Source organism: Indicator indicator, chromosome 21 (assembly GCF_027791375.1).
Source record: "Indicator indicator isolate 239-I01 chromosome 21, UM_Iind_1.1, whole genome shotgun sequence".
Classification (NCBI taxonomy): domain Eukaryota; kingdom Metazoa; phylum Chordata; class Aves; order Piciformes; family Indicatoridae; genus Indicator; species Indicator indicator.
The window spans coordinates 11,735,470-11,757,005 of NC_072030.1; the positions used below are offsets into that span (position 1 = coordinate 11,735,470).

Consider the following 21,536-nt stretch of genomic DNA (forward strand, 5'->3'; position numbering starts at 1 on the left):
AAGTTTCAGGGAATTCATAGTGACTCAAAATAAATTTTTACATATCCTCAAAATGATTTAGTTGTGGGTTTTAAGATATACAATACGAAGAACAACTTGGAGAAACAATGCACAAGTTGTGTTGTAGTCACATAACAGCTAAGACTTGAGCAGCTGAGCAGAAGGAAGATGGGCAGTGGAATGCTGTACAGTAATCAGCACTGTTGACTAATCAGAATTTGAGACACTAGAAGGTAATAAGGGTATTATAAGGAATGGCTTATTGAAGGAGCAGCTGTTTATGTGTAGCTCACTGTTTAAATGAGTTCCACTAGATTGCTGTGGTATGTTTTGGTAAAAAAAGTTTTACTGAAAAATAAAAAAAATAAATTAGATCAGGAATAGCAAGCATGAGAGAGTGAATATTTAGGTATCATGACTGCAAGTACATTAATTGATAGAAACAGTAATCTAGGTAGTGGAGACCTCTAAAAAATTACTTTGATTTACTTGCCCTGGAAGTTACAAAAGAATATTCATTACTTAGGCAAAGCTTAAATGTCATCTTTGTTAGCTTCCACTACTCAGTGTTGTTGCCATGGGCACAAGAGCTGAGGTGGTTATGAAGGGTAATAGACAAAGAGGAAAAAACCAAGGGAAAGTATAACTGAAAACAACTACAGAGTCATTTTAAGGTATTTATATTTGCACCAGCAGCCAATAAACACAAGAAATAAATTCAATCTAATTTACAAAACAACCCAATTTTAATATCCCTCCACATAAACATGATAATAAAAGTGCTATGATCTCAACTAGGAAAATCTAATTAAATAATGTGAAAAGACTAAAATTAGAAACAATATTAAAAATTGCACCAAAGTGACAACTCACCATATTTCTCAGACAATAATTACATTGTTCAAATCTATGTGCCGTAGGGCTGTTCAACAGTTTTCTGTTTGCTTGCTTAGTTTCACAAACCAACTTACAGTTTTGTTTTTAAAAACCTCTTTGAGATGTTGGGAGCAGGAAGGAGACTGTCTTGTAGTAGTAGAAATTTATCATAATCCATTATTTAAAATATTCTACTTTGGACAGCAAGGGCTTGGTAATATTTAAAAGCAGTCAGCAAGCGGTGGAAACTCTGGTATCTTTTGTAACAGTTCACATGTCAAACTGGCAAAGTGCCCACAGTGTACGGCAGAAAAATCTATTTAATGTCTGCCCCACAAGGCGACATGAGGTTTGATTGGCAGAAAGCAGAGAGTGGCTTTTGATCATGTGTCCTAACAAGCAGTTCCAGCTCCTGTCTCTTCGGCTGAACAGCTCCACATTACCTATTCAAACAGAAGTGACAGGCCACTGCACTACTCTTTGGCTCTAGTCTCACGCAGTGGGAGCTATGCTGGAGACAGAGCCACTGATTAAATATATCACTTTTTCAAGACAAGCAGGTTGTCTGAATCAAAGTTGGACAGAATAGACTCAACATTATTAAAAGAGGATATAAAACTGGAGTTGAGTGATGTTAGGCCAGTTTGTACAGCCTCAGGGATTCACAGACTGACAAGGGGAATAAGGAACAGCAGAACTCATAAAGCAGGGTCAGAAATTAGCTGTGACACCTTGGCCATTTTCCCATCACTTCAGGGCCACTGTGTTTCAAATCCTGTACTCTCTTTTTTGCCCTTTTCTTTTTTGTGTGTGTGTATGCATGTGCAGGGGAGGGTGGGAGTGGAACATAAAAATCATTAGTGACCAAAAGTTGCAAATTGCAGTTTTACAATAAAAGATAAAATATTAGTTGCATTTTGCCACCTAAAATGCAGTGTTTTGTAATTAGATTGGGGCATTTTCCTTGCATTCTCATCAGCCAAATTATTGTCATCAAATAATTTGTTGATACAGCACTTGCTACTCTTGCTCTAAGGAATAACTGAAAGCTGAGGAAAATTACTGAATAGAGATGCTTATTACATTGCCTTGTTAGTTCATTAACAAATTGGTTTGATTTTTGAGGTTCTCTGTCTGGTCACTGTCTGTCATCTGATACACAGAAAGGCAACAGGCATGCTACACTCCCTAGCCATTATATCACAGTGACAACAGATACACTGAAACTTAGAGGAATCGGTGCTCCAAACAAATTTTTAATTATAAGGATAACTGCAGATATAACAAAACCTATTAACAGAGCTGCAGCAACCACACTTAAAATGGTTAAAAACACAAACATTCCACGGATGAAACAAAAACTGGAGGCAGCTTGCTTTACTGAGTGGTGCACACACATGCCAGGTCTACAAAGTTACTTCTGGGTTATTCAAGTTCTATGAAAAAATGTTATAATTATTATACAAAATCTAGAGAGATTCTTCCCCCCCCCCCCCCCCCCCCCTTTCCCTCAGAACTACTTCTGCAGTAATTCCATTGAAATTAATAGAGTCACCTCAGGAACAAACTTGATTCAATATTTATTTTTCACTATGGCAAATTCTTCTGACATTTTAACAAGCCTCTGCCCGATGTGTTAGTTTTTGTTTCACTGTAAATATTTAAAAGTAATTTGCTTGCTACATATTTAAGATATGATAAAAGAGTGCTAAGACCTACACTAAGAACCTGAGCTGTTTTAAATATTGAAAATACAGGTCAGTTCAAAGGTAGGGTAGAAAGAGCTGAATCCTGCCCTCATGCATATCCCTGAACACATACAGCATAGCTATAGCTGCAGACAGAATCCAGTATTAAGGTGGTGTTAGACTAACAAGAGATTCAGTACAGAGCTCCCAATGTTTTTGGTGCCACTGTACTAAACTGTAGTGTTCAGAGTTCCTCCAGATGGGTGAAAAACTCTGCTTGCTTCAACATTTTAAACAAATAAAAGACAGAAGAGTATTCAAGATGGGGTTTTTTAGGTTCAGTGAAGCTCATGATTCACTGTAGAAGGTGATGTCACATCAGGTTCTTTAAGAAATGTGAACAGGCAGCAGTGGATTATAGCTTCGTGTCAAAATATGGCAAATGGTTCTGTAAAGCATTAAGTAAAACAGTTAACAAAAGGGAAGATGAAAATAAACAGGCATTCATGCATAGGGCACTGTGCCCAGGAACTCTGGGCACCTATGTAAGTAAAACTAAAAATATATTATGATTAATGAAAGAAAATAGCTATTAGATACATTCCAAAATGCTAGGCTGTACAAGACATTTTGGAACAGCTTTACTGACTGGCAGACTGTGTTAAAGACCGACTCAAGATTAGCAGGCTGGGGCAATGCTAACAGGAGCTATCTGCAGATGTTTACACAGTACTTGCCCTCATTACTGTATTTAACAGGGGCTGCTGCACTCCTTTTTGTTTTTATTTTTTTTCTACAAGTACTGCAGTCTGAACTCTATAGAAACATCACACTTCCTTATGTTAAAGCAATACAAGGAAGGAGGATTTTGACACATTAACAGCTATTGAATCTTGACAATGAGTAAATAAGGAAGAAGCCTTGCTACAACTGGAAATTAGAAAGATTCACCACAATCCAAAACACGCTTCTGAAGAACAGAAAATTGTAGTTCAGAACACTGAATTGTGTTTCATTCCAGGTTTTCATTTCGCAATCATCAGCTACGCACTGTGAAGTGAGGGCTAAAACCTGCATTATACAGGTGAATAGGACTTTGACAAGGTTTGAGCATACTTCTGTTGAAGTTTGTGATAAAGCCCTTTTTGGCTCTAAAGGCCAGTGCACGTATTGGCTGATACACTTGAAAGAAAGCTGTTTTAAATTAAGACATCCTAACTTTTATGATGCTGAACTTAGCAGTTCTTTGTAAAAAGCTTAAATTCCAAATCAAATTTCCTCCCTTATAAACCACTCTAGAAGATTTCCAATTTTTTTTTTAAGCTCAAATTCATCACATTACAAATTTCAGGGAAAATAAAATTCTCTAAAAATTATTTACATAAAGTAGTACCTTAAATGGAAAACACGAACTACTTTTTTTCTTTCTAATTCCCACTTGTATTCAGTAATACACGAAAGTAACACTGATGTTGAATGGATTTAGTCTCCTTAACACAATATTTGTTTGAGGTTAATTAGCATGGCTGAAGACTAATCTTTATAATTGTTTGTTATTTCCACTGGAGGCAGGTTTCCCTCAGGAAGGAAGTGTCATTTTAGAGTTTCAGACTAAAACACAGAGGTGATAGTAGGTGCTGTCTCTATTAGATGAACAAGACAGCCTGAGCTGCTTCTACCTGCCTCATGCAGCCAGGCAGTGAGTGCCTCTGTCTCTCTTGTGGCAACCAAATAAAGTTGTCCAAATTATTTTTAAGTAATGATAAGGTATCTAAACCAAATACAGTATAGAAAAACAAGGAATATATCAGCATTTAAAATGTATATGCTGCTGAGCGTTTTTACTGTCATTTCTTTAAGAAAATCAGATCTAATTAGCTGTATCTCTAAAGTGCGTACCAAGCATTTTTATTACATATTATAACATTTTGCTTAGAGTTGACATTTTTATTCTGACAAGCACTGTCTGGAGAGCTCTCAATAAATAATACATTTACAATTTCAGTAAATAAGCACTGGACACAAATCGTTATCCTTCCTTACAGCTGCCCCTCTCTAATAGTGCTTTTACAAGTAAGGTGACTATTCAGTCTAATGCAATACTCTCAGTGCTGGAAAGATATTTTCATTCATTACTTCAGTCACAAGCACTTAAAGCACTTTTAGGCCTTGTTGCAAAACAGCAGGAATGGCAAAGCAAATAAAACCAACTAAAACTAAAGTTCATCACCAAAGAAATCTGAGGTCATTCATCCTACAGAACTTGGAAAATACACTGGCATACAAGATCAGCTCCATTCAAGCCCTCTTTTTCCCTCGTATTTTTGTATTTGCATTAGCAATTTTAGGAAGGAAAATACTGCAGTCTAGTCCCTGCTATTAACCTGATGACTATAAAATGTGTTTCAATTTCCATTTAAAAGCATGATCTGATCATAACGTTGTTTGTGTCACAGTACATCAGAAACCAATGAAGTCTGAATTTACTTTGCTGCTGCCAAGATCATGCAACTGCAGCAACTCTCCATATTTTTACAGCTATTTACTCACATTCTTTGCCACAGAGCCCAATGTCAGTTGTACCCCTTCACACTGAATTTGCCTTTCTTACTGCCCTAAAGAAAATGCTGGCTTTTTAAACATGATTTTTAAAATAATACTTTCATAAAATTAATAATGTACAAATAGTTACAAGATAGCAGATCTTAAATCATTTCTAAAAAGGAGGCAAAAATGGAAAAAAGCACAATGCAGAAAATTTTATATGGAGACAATTATCACACAAGAAAAATTAAATTAAATTCTATCTGGCAGTGGACATCAGAATGGAGAGATACAGTGGGATTAAAGAAAAAAAAGATGAGATGAACCCTGAAGTCATTTGGAATGGTCAGTAGATGTTGGTGTTGATTTTGGCCTGTTTCAGCTTAATCTGTCCCTCTTAACAGCTCAAGTTCAGAAAAAAAGGTGGAAAGGCCGAAAGCCCATTTGTTCTAATGACAGGGATTTTACTCATCTTAAACATCCAGTGCCAAATAAAGACATTTCTTCAACGTAATGTGAGCATCTCAAAATGGTGAAAGTAAACATCTACCCAAAAATACTTCAGAGAGTTATCACAGCTAAAGGGATGTCCAATCTTCAGAATTAAGAGCTAGACTTCAGATTCTCTCCACATCAGGATGTGAGCTATGATAAGCTCTGTTTATTAGCAAAAGCAGTAATTCTGTAGAGGTGCAGAAGTAAAAAGCTTCCACAAGAAGACAAACTGCACTGGAAAACTTGAACTTCAAAAAAGCAGAAGCTCCTTAAACGCCACAAAGCCTACATCTAGGTAATTGCCCAATAATGACCAAGGTGTATTTTTGCCTGACAGGTCCTCATGTGGTTATTTCCTTTCAACTTCCAGCAGATCCTATTATGAAAAATGCTACCTTCACACTTGGCACCTCTTTTTTTTTTTTTTTCCCCCACAATCTTGAATTAGAGCTAAGAACTAAAGGGACATAAAAACCTTTTAGAGAAACACACTGAAGGTATACCATCTTTTTCAAAGATTATTTTTTTTTGATGGAGGTAGGATTTTCACATCCAAAGGGCTTGTTTCTAGCCGAGGAGAATGCCAGTTATGATTTATGAATTCCACAGCCATCACAGAGTAGAGCAATACTATCAATTAATTTTTTTTTTAAAATTAGTTTGGATTATCGTAATACCAAATCCCAATACCATTTTTCAAGCCTTGAAACAGAACAAAATCCTTGCAGAAGAATGAAAATCAAGGAATAAAGAAAAGGGGTACATAAATTCCAGATGTATTAGGACAACCAGGGATTATGCCTTTGTCAGCAAAACGTGTGGGTATAGAGCACACCACAAGACAGATGACTGGAACTAAATGTCAGTAAAACTTTTGAAAAATATTTTAAAATATTCACTGACCACAGGCAGTCAGTAGTTCACTTCTAGACCCAGTTCACCAAAAAGAACTCCTGACATGCAATGTTCTCAAAGGTTATGCTTAAAACTATACCAGAAAACAAGTGCATATGCCTGAACTGTTTTCAGCTGCGTCCATCTTAAAACAAGGACTACAAAATTGAAACTCTCCATTCAGTTAATATGATATAGCACATATATATTCCATTAAAACAAAACACAAAACAAAACAGACACCCAAACCAGCAATACAAGGACTACAAAACTCCAACAACAACAAAACAAACATATTTTTAAAAAAGGCATAGAATTACAACAGAAATAATTTACCAGTGTCCAGGAATAAAACACAGTATGTGAAATGTTAAGTTTCTTTCATTCCCAGTGAAGTCAAAAGGAAATATGTACATATTTGTTTGAGTATACTGTCCTTACTGGTGTGATAGAAAATTTTATAGGGGAAATGTAAAAGATCAGCTTCAACTGGACTTAAGTAATGAAGATTCAGGGGAAAAAATATAGCAAAACACCAAATCAGAAAAGCCATCACTACCAAGTAGTGCAGAAAGATTTTTCTCTGTTGCATATATAATGAATAATACACGTGAATCCTTAATTTTTAATATATATGTTTTTAAATATGTTATATATCACTATAAGTTACATACATCCACCCTTAGAGAGAGAGTACAAACAGGTGCACATGACAGTGAATAGATGGAAATTTATGAATATACTACTCTTCATATAGAAGTTCATTATTACAAGATGCATACATAAAAATCTTTGATCTCTGAATGTTCAGCTATGGTCTTCAAGGAGGAAACAAGAATGGGAAGCAGTTTATAAAAAGCTTGTGCTAAAACTGTGAACTGAACTTGGTCGAAAGATGATACTGTATACATTGCTCAGAATCAAGGTCAAAAGTGAATTAGGAATCCAGGCCCCGAGTAATGAGGGCTTAGCACTTAGCAGAAATGACATGCCCAGTTTCCAGCTCAGAAGTGCCAGCTGACCTGCCAACCTAGCATTCCAGATCTGAAAGGGGGAAATCTGCTCTCCTAGATACAGACAAGATGTGTACTACTAATTATTGCTCTTAGAGGCTTATGATGAACTACAGTAGGATAGCTGTCTGGAAGCCAATTCTCTTCCTAGAATTCAGGCAGCCCAAGCAATGTAAATCTGTCTCACAGAAGTAATACAAGCAGTATTTGGAAAGAAAGGTCTTTTACTGAAGGAGGATGGAAAGGAAAACCATCCTGTCTAACATAAACTCTTCATTTGAGCCGTAAAGAGATTCAATACTGGATTGTACTGGAGGATACTTCCAAAGAAAAGAAGCCAGTAAAACAATCCTTCTGCTCATAGAAAAACTAAGATGATGAATACATTGAAGTCATCCAAGAGGCCCTAGAGTCTAGTGTTGTTGATTAAATTAGACACCTGTTCATTTCTGACCTCTTCTGTCTTATGAGAACACATGTTAGCAAAGTCTTTACATACTCAAATTAACTCTAAATATTTGCAGCATTCTTCCTCCTTTTTTCCTGGTTATAATTTTCTCATCAATTTTCTCATTTTCAAATAAGTACAAATTTAGACACAGGAACATGTTAAAGTACCAAATATGCAAATACTGGACTGTGAAGTAAGAACTGTTGTTTGTCCTGTGATGTTGGTAATCTTTGTTCAAACTACCAATAAAGCTAAAAACGTACCCAAGGCATATTGAGCCCTGTATGAGGTGCTCATGTTCCCAGTGCTATGCACAAGACATGACACTGGCTGAAGCACTATTATTAAAGAGAGATTAAAACAGCTGTACATTATGCTGAAGCACTCACTCCTTCCTTTACAAACAGACGGTCCTGGATTACAAGCAGCACTTGACCATTTAAATCACTACAACAACCAGATTTAACCAGCTGGGCCATATTCTCTTAGGCAATGCCTGTTGACCTCCTCAGTCACAGCTGCTCAGATGAAATTCTCATTAGACAATTTATTTTCAGGAGCCAAAGGACTCTGATTAAATATATCTATTTAGACATGATAAGGTCTTTTAGTATACATTTCTTTCCTGATGTTATGATGTACAAGAGAGACAAGTATATATGAGCATAACAGACACCTAATATCTGCAGGTATACCACAAAATATTTAAGTAGTTTATTCCAGCAACTCATACTACTCAAATTCAGATCCTACAGATGGACCAGAACGCAAGTATAACAATATTTAAAGAAAGTTATTGCTGTACTCAAGTGAGGGTTAGAACAGATGACTGGCATTCTTGACTTCTTTATTCCACTTCTAACTCTACAATTAACATATGAACATACGTTAGCCCAGTTCCCACAGCTACATCGAGAGTCATGGAGCTCCTCCCTACAAAAGCTGCTAATACGCACTATTAATTTATTCAAAGGAGTGGTGCAAGACTTAAAGTCCCACAGATTTTACACAGCTGTATATAGTAGAAATGCTCAAAAAAATCATCAGGTGTTTTTCAGTATGGGTAAGCAATTTTATAACAGATCAGGACTTACTACACCAATAGGCTCCTCAAGAGCATTGGTTGCATACCATTATAAGAAGAGAACTCCACAGAAACCTGTTTTAAAAGATCGATGTCAAAAAGCATCATGTACAGTACATGTGAGATGAGGCTGTTAATTAGATTGTTTTAAAAAGACTATCATAATCTCAGACCTCATTTCTTCAGTGGTCTCCACACTGAGTCCATTGCAAGATAAGAATATTCTCACATTTCTGAATACTGGAATAGGTATTCAAATCTGTCATAAGAATTTTGGTATTCCTAGTCTACATAAAAGTTTAAACCCACTGAATTTCCCAAGTGTAACATCCTGAAGAATTTCCAATTTTTCTATTAATGGTTTTCCTGTGTTAGTTTACGTGGTACCAGTCAGATCTTCACAAATTATTTTCTATGAAATGGTAGTGATCTTTTTTTCTAAAGAAAACACTGGATGAATTGAAAATAATTAAGTGTATCTTCACGTTAAGTTATCTTTGAACTTACAGGCAGAATGTAGAATAGTTTTCCAGTCTAATGTGGCCCATAAAAGGCAAGAATATTTTACAGATCTGAAATGACCCTTATTTCACAGCTGGTAAGAACATGCAGCTTGGGAGGCTCACACTCAGTGAACAGGATCTCTCTGCTGTGCATATATATCTCCTAAATCAACTAGCATATAGTAATACAGAAGAAGTGCAGAAAATTCTTAAGCATTCATACAAAAATTCTTGAGAATTCATACAAAAAGCTGCAGAATGTTTGAATCCTTACAGTAAGATACTGTGTTTAAATTTTTAGATGCACATTTTTATTAGCACACCATTCAGTACACTCATGGATAAGTCTTAGCTGTGGTGTCACTACAATCACCAGCAACTTGTATACTCCCTCAGCAAAGTATGAGCCAAGACCTTTGATTAGCATGGAGTGTCGAACGACTGTTACTGACTGTAAAAAAACAACTTTGCCAAAGTAACATTTAAAATAGTTTTCCTAGTCTAACCACCAAATCTAAGAAAGCAATTTTTAAAAGAGTGATCTTTACAGCTGAAAACAGACAGATGGTAGTAAAGAATCTGGGACATTCTCTCTTTAGAGATGTTTCACCAGCTTCAGAAAGGACACCTATAGAACACATTTATCTATGTGCTGGCATTTAACAATTATGCCAAGAAATCTGCCTGCTTCAATTCCTACATGATGTTTTTCCTGTATTTAAACATATTATTTTATCAGCATCAATTTTAATTGAAATCTACATAGCTACATGAAGCTAACTGAAGTTCACTATGACCATACCCCAAAACTGATGAGGAAAAATCATTCTGAACTCACTCATATTTTTAAAAATAAATAAATAAATGTGTGGGGGGGGGTGTCACAAAGTTCTACTGCCTTTTGGTTCTACTACATTACAAATATTCTTCCCAGGTTATTTTTAATGCAACAAAACAACACTGGTAACCTAACTAACAGAATCCACACAGATGCCTCCACACCTGTTTATGTATTTCAGAGCCTCATACTCTCATCTTGCCTGGTTGAAACTCATGTATGAGCTCACAAATTAGAAGATATTGTTGCAGAAGCAACCAAGATTTCATTCTACTTGATATGGGGAGAAATTTTCATAACAGTCCCATGAGCCAATGACAAATTCATCCTCCAATTCTGTTTAATTCCTATCAAGGCCAAAATCTTAGCAAAGTCGATCGAAAACACCTACATAAAGACTGACTATGTAAACTGCCTAGGAGCTCAAAGATCTGTCCTCATTTTTCTCTCTCTCTGTTAACACTTGTAATAATATCTGAGCAGACAAAAAAAAAATTGATTTCTTCAGCTGCAATTGTAGACATATAGGTAAGAACTTAACACTTAAAACTGTTTCCCCTGATCACAGGTGCTGGGTCATTAAGGTGATGTAAGATGGATGAGAATTTCTAAGGCAAAACAAACCAGCTCATGTTTAATTCATTCCCGTTGTTTAAAATAAATATTTATCTTCTAAAAGAAAAGGAACAAATATCACTGAAGAATATCCCTCACAACTCTAAATCCAGTTAAGAATTCATCATAACCTTTCAAGTAAGAGTTGAGTTTTCACCAAAACCGACATTTTTGCTTTGACTCACAGACAACCAACGTAATTTAGAAAGTTTTAAAAACTGGCACATTTTTTCTAAAACCCTTAATGGGTCTCAATCTACCATTGCCATGGTAACCTGTGAATAACTTTATTCTAGCCTTTGCCAATTATGCAATTTTCTGGCTCTTGATACCCAACACATTTTTAACGCCATAAAAATTGTAGGGTTGAGGGGTGGGGAAACTATATCAATCTTTTCCATCACGTACCCTCTTGCTCAGTCCTGGTCATTTCTTCTAGTTTCTTCTGCTTCAGTGTGTCCACCACATCTGCAAGGCTTCCTTTGCGGCGTTCTGGTGTTCCAAAATTAATGCTGGTCATTAGCTCACTGCGGTCACGTCCTCCTTCATCGGGCTTGTTTGGTGAGGTAGAGGTATTTCGGAAGGAATATAGGGAACATAACTTACTATTCTCGGACTCCTGCAAAGAAACAATACAATGTGAAAACATAGGCTATTCTCTTACATCAGAAGGATCTCAAACAGGTCAAGGTTGAAAGAACTAGTTATTAGTCTTTAATACTAAAGAGCCTAATCCAGTTTCTAAAATGAGCATTACTATTAGAATTTCTCAGTTTCATTGCTCGAGAGGGGCTCTTTTTCTATGAAGTCTGGTTTCTCCATGCTTCTAACACTCATATTTCATGCCTGAGATACTTTTTATCAAGGATTTTCCTTGTCAGAATAAAGCCACTTCAACACATTTTTTAATAAAAGCATTAAACTTTTACAGTTTTCTTTATTTACTTAAATAAGGGCAATACATGTAGAACTAAGAGGGAAAACTCAGGCAAGGACATATTATTTCTGGACAGATCCCCAGCTAATGGAAAACAACTCAAGGTAAAAGCTAGAAAAAGTGTTAGAGCAATAACAATCAAGAAGCAAGGAACATAATTCCCAGTTAAACAAAGCTTATGATGTCTGTCTATCCATAATCATTCACTGCAGGAAACTAGAAGAATATGACATCCTATTGCAGTAGCAGCAGCCTTGTCAACACAGTAGGAGTGGCAGAGGTTTTGTAAGCACAGACAAAAAGAAATGACATGGAACATTTCCATCCATTTATATTCATTAAAGAATAAAATATTTCAAAGGACAATGATATCTTAGACCAGGTACAAAGCTGAATTTATTTACTTGCCTTTAAGTGCCTTATCTTCTTGTTTCTGAAAATTACTTTTTGCATTCTTCTTAAAACTTGGTCTAAGTCCCAATGGAGATGGAAAAAAAGCATCTTCTAATCTTTTTCAAATTTAAAACTTGAATGTCTATAACACATTTCTTCAAGTGCCTAGCTGAGATCAACACAAATATTTTCATTTTGCAAAATCCAGCTGAGCACAGCATCAGCACTGGTGAAAATTCTCCATCTAAGTAAATTTTTTTGCAACATAACTGATGATAACAGCTAATAACAAAATGGCCAAGAGAATATGACAGTTTTACATCTTAAGCTTTCTTCTTTGCTATACTCTGTCAGATATAAAAATGTTTTAAATTGAAGACGTATTTATTTACTGAGATGACTAAACCAGAAAATCCATTAAAGCCATTAATATTTTAGGATTAGGTTTCAAAGTAGACAAAACTGAGAAAAACAAATAAATGAGACAGAATACCAGATGTTAAAAAGGCATAAGTACTAAAACACTATGCGTGGCTCACTCAGGGATAGGTAGTCCATGCATGAAATCATACTTTTATTTACCCTTAAAATCTCTACCTACCCCCCTTACTCATATGTCAACGAGAAAGCAATATTAAGATTTCCAATGCAATACGGTCGAAGCTTTCCCAGATCTACCCATGGCCTATTTCCATGTTTGAGGTGCAGTGTACTTCTTTAATCAACTCTAAGTGTGCTTTGAATGTATGTGGTCCAACAACAACGTCCTATAGCCTTAGCAGCTTTTTGGGCTGCCTGGTGTCAACAGCGCATGGTCTGTTGGCCATTCCTTCTAAAGCTGCTGTGAATGGCTCAAGTAGAGTTTCGCTAACAGTTCTGAGTGATTTCAAACAACAGCTTGGCATAAAGAAAGCCAGGGTCTTTTTGTGACTGCATAGATGGACTCCATAACAATTCTTTTCAAACTGTTACATTAGGATAATATGTATAGATAAGTTCAGCCTGCCTCTTACTCTGACAGGATGACACTTTTAGCATGTACATTCACTAAATTTCACAAGTTACATTGGTAAAATTCTTCAAAAAGAGAGCTGCAGAGTTTCTGTGCAAAGGAAGGAAAATCCTTATACATCCTTAGATGTTTCTGTTGAAAAGGAATTGAACTAATAATTTTAATTTTCTTGTTAGCATAAAAAATGTATTTTCTTGGGTATTTAGATTCTAACAGTTTAAGTAATTCATTTCCCTTCAGTGGTCCCACTGGTTTAAACAGAATAAATGAGGGAATACTGCTGTAAGTGATGTAAATAAGGGTACTGAAAGTAGACCTAGTATTTTTTCTTTTGGGGAAGTTAATGTTTAAAACAATATCTGCAAACTGGATCATGAGCCAACTTGTGTCAACTTTTATGAAAATAGAGCAAACAAACACAAAATCACAGTTCCATCAGTGAAAGACTGTTGGCTTAAAAAAAGATTCAATACTGTTGTTCCTTCCCCTCAGTGCTCAACGTATAAAATGCGAGGGCTGCATTTGAAAGCTGAGAAGAAACATCTCAGTTTGGGAACTCCACAATTACAAGCAGAGATCTAGGTTGGGATAGACTCTCTTTGGAATCCTGCTAAGGGTTAAGGACAGACCAACAGTCTGGTGAACTGGATTCTCTGGTCAGGAGTGTCAGAAACAGGAAGCACACAAGGCTGCAGATTTCAGTAAAGAGATGTCACAATTCCTTCAGTGTAGCATTTATGTTTTATGTAGGGAGAATAGATTCTGTCTCAAAGAGAGAAGTTTTCTAAAGGTGAGAAAAGAGGAAAACTTGGAAATTGAAACTGTGGGCTGAACAAAATCAGGGTCACAGTGTTAGTTAGCAATTTAAGAATAACTACTGTCAACTTGCAAAGCTGATGATTATGATCCTACTCAGTAGCCAGAGAGAAAACTGTTCTGTAAGAGTTCAGCAGAAATTACAGGATGAATGCCCAAGAAGAAGTAGAAAGCAAATATTACTCACATAAAATGTGTTAGCTGAATTGCTTATTTCCATGTGGATGAGGCTTTTCTGTTATAAAGGGATATTTATCTGTCTCTGCATTGAATGGGACACATGTAAACACCCCAGGAAAGTTGGATATCCAGAGTGGTTTTGATTCCAAGTACTAGAGGCATGCTGGCACTTGGAACTAGTCTGGAGTTAACATATAATGAAAGCAAATGTTTACAAAATCATTTCCAATCACTACATTAAATAAGGTTTCCCATTTTGAGGAATTTAATTAAATAGAATTAAGAGAAATTAGAAATCTAAGTGATCATTTCCAATTCTCATCCAATAAAAAAAACACAGAAGTTTTATTAAGAAAGATTTATATAAATGCAAGGCTTGAGAACTACTGCTATAAGCTATTGAGAGAACATTTTTTGTAAAGTCTCAGCAAATTATGCTAGTGGGAGGGCAAATGGCAAATAATGGACTAAAACCTCAAGTCTTTAACTCAGCATTTACCCTAATAAAACTTACATGGATTTGTCGCCAAAGTATAGGCTGAATGCAGCCTGTAACAGATCTATATTTCGTCTTTTATACACATTTAAAAACTTCAGGAAGAAACAATACATCAGTAAGCACTAGCTCTAAGCCAAGAAACCATATGCTAAATTAAGAAAAAGAGATTAAAATAATTTTTGTTTAGATCAGAGATTTTAAAATGAGATGACATAATAATCAGTCATACATAGTATGAATATGGTCTTATGAATAGGCCACTGCAAGATTGTTGAGAAGGCATAGGCAGAGCCTTTTCTTTTTGATGCAAAATATGATCACTTAATTGCAGCAGCCCCTTCATACTCAGTTGCTGGAGCAAACCAGATTAATTGAGCTATACCAACTTTTAGGTAGAGAGATTTCAGATGGTCACAATTTTTCAACTATGTGATTTAAATCCTTCACTTTATTAATGATCAAATCTGTGCAAAATGATGACAGACATTTTGCTCCAGTGCAGAACAGAAAATCGTCTCAAAATTCTTAAATACAATGACCAATTATTTCTATATAGCAATCAACTCACCCACAAATGATATGTGTAAACTCATGTAAGCTTTAGTAGGAGCTAGATACTAAGGATTTCCGTAATCATTCAAATACCATATGTCCTAAACTCCCTGTGTTTAGATTTGGTAATAAATCACAATATTGAGACTTTATGCTTTGGACCTTGGTTAAATGCTCTTATTAAGGAAAAAGTAATGAACAACCATTTACAGAATGAGTATTTGGACTGATATTTTCATCTAAACTGAAACTGAAGATGCATTGTCATCAGTCCCAGCCGATTAGCACTGTTTAACTTTTGGGTAAATAAAGACACACAATTTGTGATGTATGCTTGTCAGAACCTGCCAAATAAAACAAGGATTGTGTGGCTTGGATATTCCAGTCCACTTTGTATATATCCAACTTCCTCCTATTAGGTTGTCTTAGTTGTCCAGCTTATAACTAGATCCATTGTAAATATCAAAATAAAATTTGTATTTATGTTTTTAGCAATTTCAAATGCACACAGAAATCCTTCTCTGTATATAGTTGCATGACATGTATTACATGCTTTATGTTTCCCTTTTAGCATTTTCAGAGGAATGAATGCAGGAAACCAGCTTAGAGTACTTGCATTTCTTTAAGGTAAACACTGATGAAACAGTTGGAAGATTGAAATAAAACCAAGACATTTATGAGACGTAAAGGTATCACATAAAACTGTTGTGAATTACAATAACATTGGCTGAAACCCAGAACAGATAATCCTTATAAACATGCAGGAATGTTGTAAACTGTATATGAATGTCAGTGCTAGAGTACATTAGGAGATTCATATTACACTTGGTGCTGTGCAAGTCTCAGTCCCCGGATTTTTCATGGCCTCAAAGATTACAATAAATATATGTAGTATCTTCCCTTCCTCCATGAAGACATCTTATATGCATAGTTTTATTATGCTGAACAAAGATAGCAAAGTCTGGTTTTTTTCTTGAGCTGTCAGAGTACAAAAGAAATTCAAAAAGTCCTTGCACAGATGTAGTAAAGTGCTGGATTTTATCTTTTGGCAGGTGCTCAATATGCAGCCCACATAATCACATGTTAATGACTGGAGTGTGTTAATCAGCATGCATACCTGATTCCTTCTTGCCCAAAGAAAAAAAAATTAGCAATTTAGAGCATCTTAATGCTTCTACTTTTGAAAAAACTCATGTCAATAAACAGAAGTGAATTAAGAACTTTTTAGAAATTATAAATAATAGGAAATGTTAAAATAAGAGAAAGAAATAAAACGAGTACAGGTTTAAATGAACATACTGCAAGTCTTTTATGATGAATTCAGATGACAACTAATTTTATTTAAACACAGTTCACCCTAGAATATAAGGAAAGGTTTAAAATAAACCATGCATTTGGGAAAAAAAAAAAGTATAGTATCAAAATGAAAATAATAGTGGAAGTATAACAGGAACGCCAAAAAGAATAATTATTTGATTCTTCTGCAAACAAAGTCAATTTTGTATTTCACCACCCCCATTAAGCACATTATCCTGCACACTTTTAGGGAATCCTTTTATTATTTTTAATATGAAATGTAAACATCTTTTTATGCTAAAGCTAGTAAAACTAAGTCGATCTTTGAAACCTTTAGAGATGTGCTTAACATTATAGTTGGTGGCAGTTGTAATAAAGCGAAGTTAAGCACAAAACTGATGCTTTTCAAATCAAAACAACACACTTGAAAACAAAATTTTCTTTTTTCTGCAATATATATTTCTCATAGAAGCCTATTTTATGGAAAAATAAAATATCATATCATCTGCTCTTTCACACCCTTTGGTTTCAGCCAAAACTTTGTAATTACATATGAAGGTATTTATCTCTTTAGTTAGATAAAAATTCTGATGCACTACCTGGCATGCAGAAATAATATCACAAGCATAGTAGAATTGCTTTCAATCATTACAAAACTCAGATTTCTACATGTAAATAACAGCTGCACGAGCAATTTAGCAGATACAGAATTGCCAGAGTTCAGGGCATTTATATTTGATGCATTTTATATGCTCATATCCAGCCTGTAAATGAACTAAAAACACAATTTTGAAACATGTAATTGTATCTATAACTTTTGAGAATTTGCAGTCATGAATTTATATAACAACAAATTCACCATGTTTACCATGTGCAAACATTTTTCAGTGATCTTTCCCACAAACCTGCGTTTATTTTCCTTAAAGGGAAGAACTTTCAACAAGAGAAGTTAATCAGGAGAACAGGGAGTGACAAAATTTTGCTTGCTTTATGTAAAGACAGGAAGCACTGAAACATTAAAACCTTCAGGATACCACCTATTTCTGCCTTTCTGATACCAGCAGTTTTGCTAAAGCTATATAAAGTTGAATTTGGTACTTGGTGCTTTAACATTATTTTTAAAGGAGAAAACACACGTGGCATTAAGAGATCTTCACTTTTCCTGCTGCATATACAAATCTGCTATCAGTACTGCTGAGACCTGTATGCAGCCAGAGTGGAAAGGTAGGAAGCCTTGCACTCTTTTGGCAAGAAGTCAACAAAACAGAGACTTGACATTAACTGTGAAATGTTGCCATCTGAGAAAAAAATCCAGTGAAATACATTTCATTGCTAAATCCAAGCTGTCTCTGTATGATGTTACAAAATGTACAGGGAAACAGAGCATATATTTGGAGGAACTGAACTTGTATTTGTGTGCTTATATATATATGTACGTATGTGTTTGTTTCTCATCAAAGGGAAATAGTACTCATCCTCTAGACCTGAGATGGTGCTATGGTTCCCTGGAACACTCTCACTGCATCATTCCAAGCAAGAGCAGAGCAAAGAGATGTGGATGCCCTCATTCTGTGCATGCACATGCTGTCTGTATACCCTCTACAGTGGTAGGCAAGGGAAAAGATTACTGTGACCACCACAGTGATACACCGTCAGGATAGTGATGGTACAGTGCCTGCAAGTTGTTCACAAGTCCTGTCTGTTACCAAATTGTTATATTGGGATTGGGATGGGAATAGAATTTGACCATCTCTTCTTGTTACTGTTGGGAGCAGGGGGTGGAGGGGAATTCTGTGATTTTGAGAAAGATTCCATATTTCATTAGGTTAATGTTGATCAAACTTATTGCTCACAAGGCCCACATCTAGCCTTCACAGCCACAGGAACACACCATCCCACTCGTCAAAGATCAGGCCAGCTTGGTCATCGAATTTTGCATTTTGGTGGCACTGCTTTCTCCTAACACTTCAGAGTGAAAATGAAAAACCTTCATAGTTTACCTCACAAGCTATAAGGGGCTCTATATGAAGCTGGGGACTGTTCCCCAGTGAACAAAGCACAAATTAAGATTTAATAGTAAATATGTGAAGAAATGGGAATCAATTATTGGCATACGACAATTCAGTTACTATTAAATTTAGCAAAAATAAGCATTGTTGGCTTTCCCCCTTGATTCTCTCTCTCTCTGTTGCTCCAAGAGAGACAGGTTTTGGATGCAGTCTAAAAAAATGACTGTATTCCTTGCCTGCTACTCACTATCCAAAGGAGAAAAGCAAGGTACTTTCCTCATTATCTTACTACCACTTTGCCCTCTTCCCTACAGTTTACTGCAGCAACCAGCTATGTCCTTACCCTAAAATAGATTTTATTTCCTAGGAGAAATATACACAGCAATAAACACCCATGCCCAGGCATTCTTATATGAGTTACAGTTAGAAATATACATAAAATCTTTTCAACTCAGCAATATGAAATTACAGAACTCTTTTCTGCCTACTGTAACATCAAATTGGCTGGTGATACGATACTCGCAGCATAAGTCATTACAGGTCTGACGTTACAGTTGTTACACATTGCTGAATCTGTCAAATGAAGAGGGAGCACAAAGGGAATTTCCAAATGCAGCTGCTATTTCCCATTTGTTAAATCCTTTTATTACACCATATAAGTACACAGCTGGGAAATACTATAGAGTGGGAGTTAAAACAAAATATTTTGGCTTCCAGACATTCAGAATACACAAAGGACTCAGTGGAAAGCAACGCCTGATATCAGAAGGGAGTGAAAGTTTGAAAACATTTCTAGCTAGTGTGGGGTTTTTCATGATAATACACAATGTAGTTTAAAGGTATCTTATATTACAGAAAGTGTTGCATACCATAAATGTTGGGGGAAACCTCAATCTTTTTTTTGCAGTTAAATTGCCCTGCTACGGTATCTTTCTTTCACTTAAGATCTGTATGGCTCTTGTAGCACGTTACAATGCACAGGGTGCACTCACAAATTTCAGTGAACTCCTTAGTACTTTTTAAAGGCACAAAGGATGCAGGATTGTGTCCTTAATTAGATACCACATAAAAGAGAATTTTTTTTCCTCTCCATATGTCAACACAGCATTCTTTGAATTTACTATCTTATAACCAGACAACACACATTATTGATGCATTTTAATGACAGCACTACTGTCTCTACTGTCTTTACTTTCAGTGTAAATGGTATGAGCAGGTGCTTCTGCAAATCTGCTTTTGAAAGGATCCGTCTGGGAAAGGTCAGAGTGTGGTTACCTTCTGGGAATTTGGCTTTATTAAGTAGAAAAGTGGTCACCACCACAGCACCTATCTCAAAATTACCCAATCCACCTTCTGGAATTTGTCTTTCTGGAAAGAAACTCCTCTCTTAAGAGAGTATGCAATTGCCTTTATTGGGATAATCGCAGGCACATCTGAATTCTTTCCTAGCAATAGTGATGCCTGCTTGGAAACAGCAGTATTTCAGAGAAACTTTTATGTGATCAATTGAGGCTTAAAGGTTTGCTCAAGAAAGAAATAAGAGAAAACAAAAATAAAATCAAACAAGTTACCCTAAATGACAGTCCCTTAAAGAGAAAAACAATATTTTCTCAACCTCACTGTTGTGATCTAAGTAAGCATCAAACTCACCTAAATTGTAAATACACTGAGATCTTACTCTGTACATTTTAGAACTCTAAGAGTGCAACCAAGCAGCACATCTCAGAACTTCAGTTCTCACTGCTAGCCAAGCCTTGCAAACTACACCCAGTTTTGAGCGGGGCGAAAAAGAAATCTGTTTGGTTTAGCTGAAAGCTACCTAAATAAAGATAGCATACACCCATCGCCAGATTTAACCCACGGGAATTGTGGAAACTCCTAATGATTTTCAGGACATTCATCTACATACATGATGGAATATTTACTGAAGAAAAGGAGAGAGGAAAACCAGAGTGCTAAGTCACTCAACCAAAGTTTATGCACCTGTTCTGAAACATGATAAGCTGGGTATTGATTCATGCCATGTCCAAGTGTTGACATGCTAGTGCAGTATTAAGAAAGAAAACAGAGATTGCACTCTGTTGCTGTAAGTGTAAACCCACTTCAGAGCAGTACAAATCAGTACAACAGATCATACTGCAGGAGATTCTATCATTTCAGATTTAGCGCTACTCCAGGTCCAAGGAACAGCTTGAACCAAAAACAAATGCTTTGTCAGACTCCTGGATGCTGACAAAGATGTAGAATCATTTTATCAATGTTACTGGTATCCTAAGACCAAAATTCCCAGAGTGCACATGTCTCTCTGAATGAATAGGAAAACACCTAATAAATTTACAGATTTCTTTTTTCCATCAACAAATTCAAATAATTCTTTCTATCCTGCATGCAGTTTGGCCTCCTGATAACACAGAAATTATTCTGATAACCCTGTTCTGGTGTGTTTATCCCATGACTTGGGCAAAAGAGTGACCCTTCCATTTAAGAATTCTGCATAGAAGCCTTATATACAACCTACAACCTGCCTTGTCAAACTACTAACCTATAGTAATTTTTCTTTACAGTAATTTTTACAGTTTATTTTTTTGCCTTCTTTGATTAGACATTAGCAAAAAAACTTGCTGAAAAAAAAATCCCTCATAGACATTTAATAAACATACAAGGAAAAAATTACGAAAACGCAGGGCACTCTTTTTTAAACTGTGTAAGTTTAATGTCTGTGAAAATGACTTCATGGAGAGCCTGGAATTATGATGTTCTAAATTTACAGAACACCTGGCTGCTCCATGTACCCTAATGCTGTTTCTGAGGAACATATGCAAGGAAAACACATTGACTAAG

At 35.9% G+C, this 21,536-nt stretch overlaps 1 protein-coding gene across 4 annotated transcripts in view; it reads right to left on the minus strand.

Annotated features, from left to right (window-relative positions):
• Positions 1 to 21,536, minus strand: part of SOX6 (SRY-box transcription factor 6) — a 243,134-nt gene that overhangs the window by 188,126 nt on the left and 33,472 nt on the right. For all 4 annotated transcript variants that reach the window (XM_054390717.1, XM_054390714.1, XM_054390715.1 and 1 more), the window contains one exon: positions 11,410 to 11,620. In XM_054390717.1, coding sequence (XP_054246692.1) covers positions 11,410 to 11,620 — 211 coding nt within the window. The remainder of the gene's footprint in view (positions 1 to 11,409; positions 11,621 to 21,536) is intronic.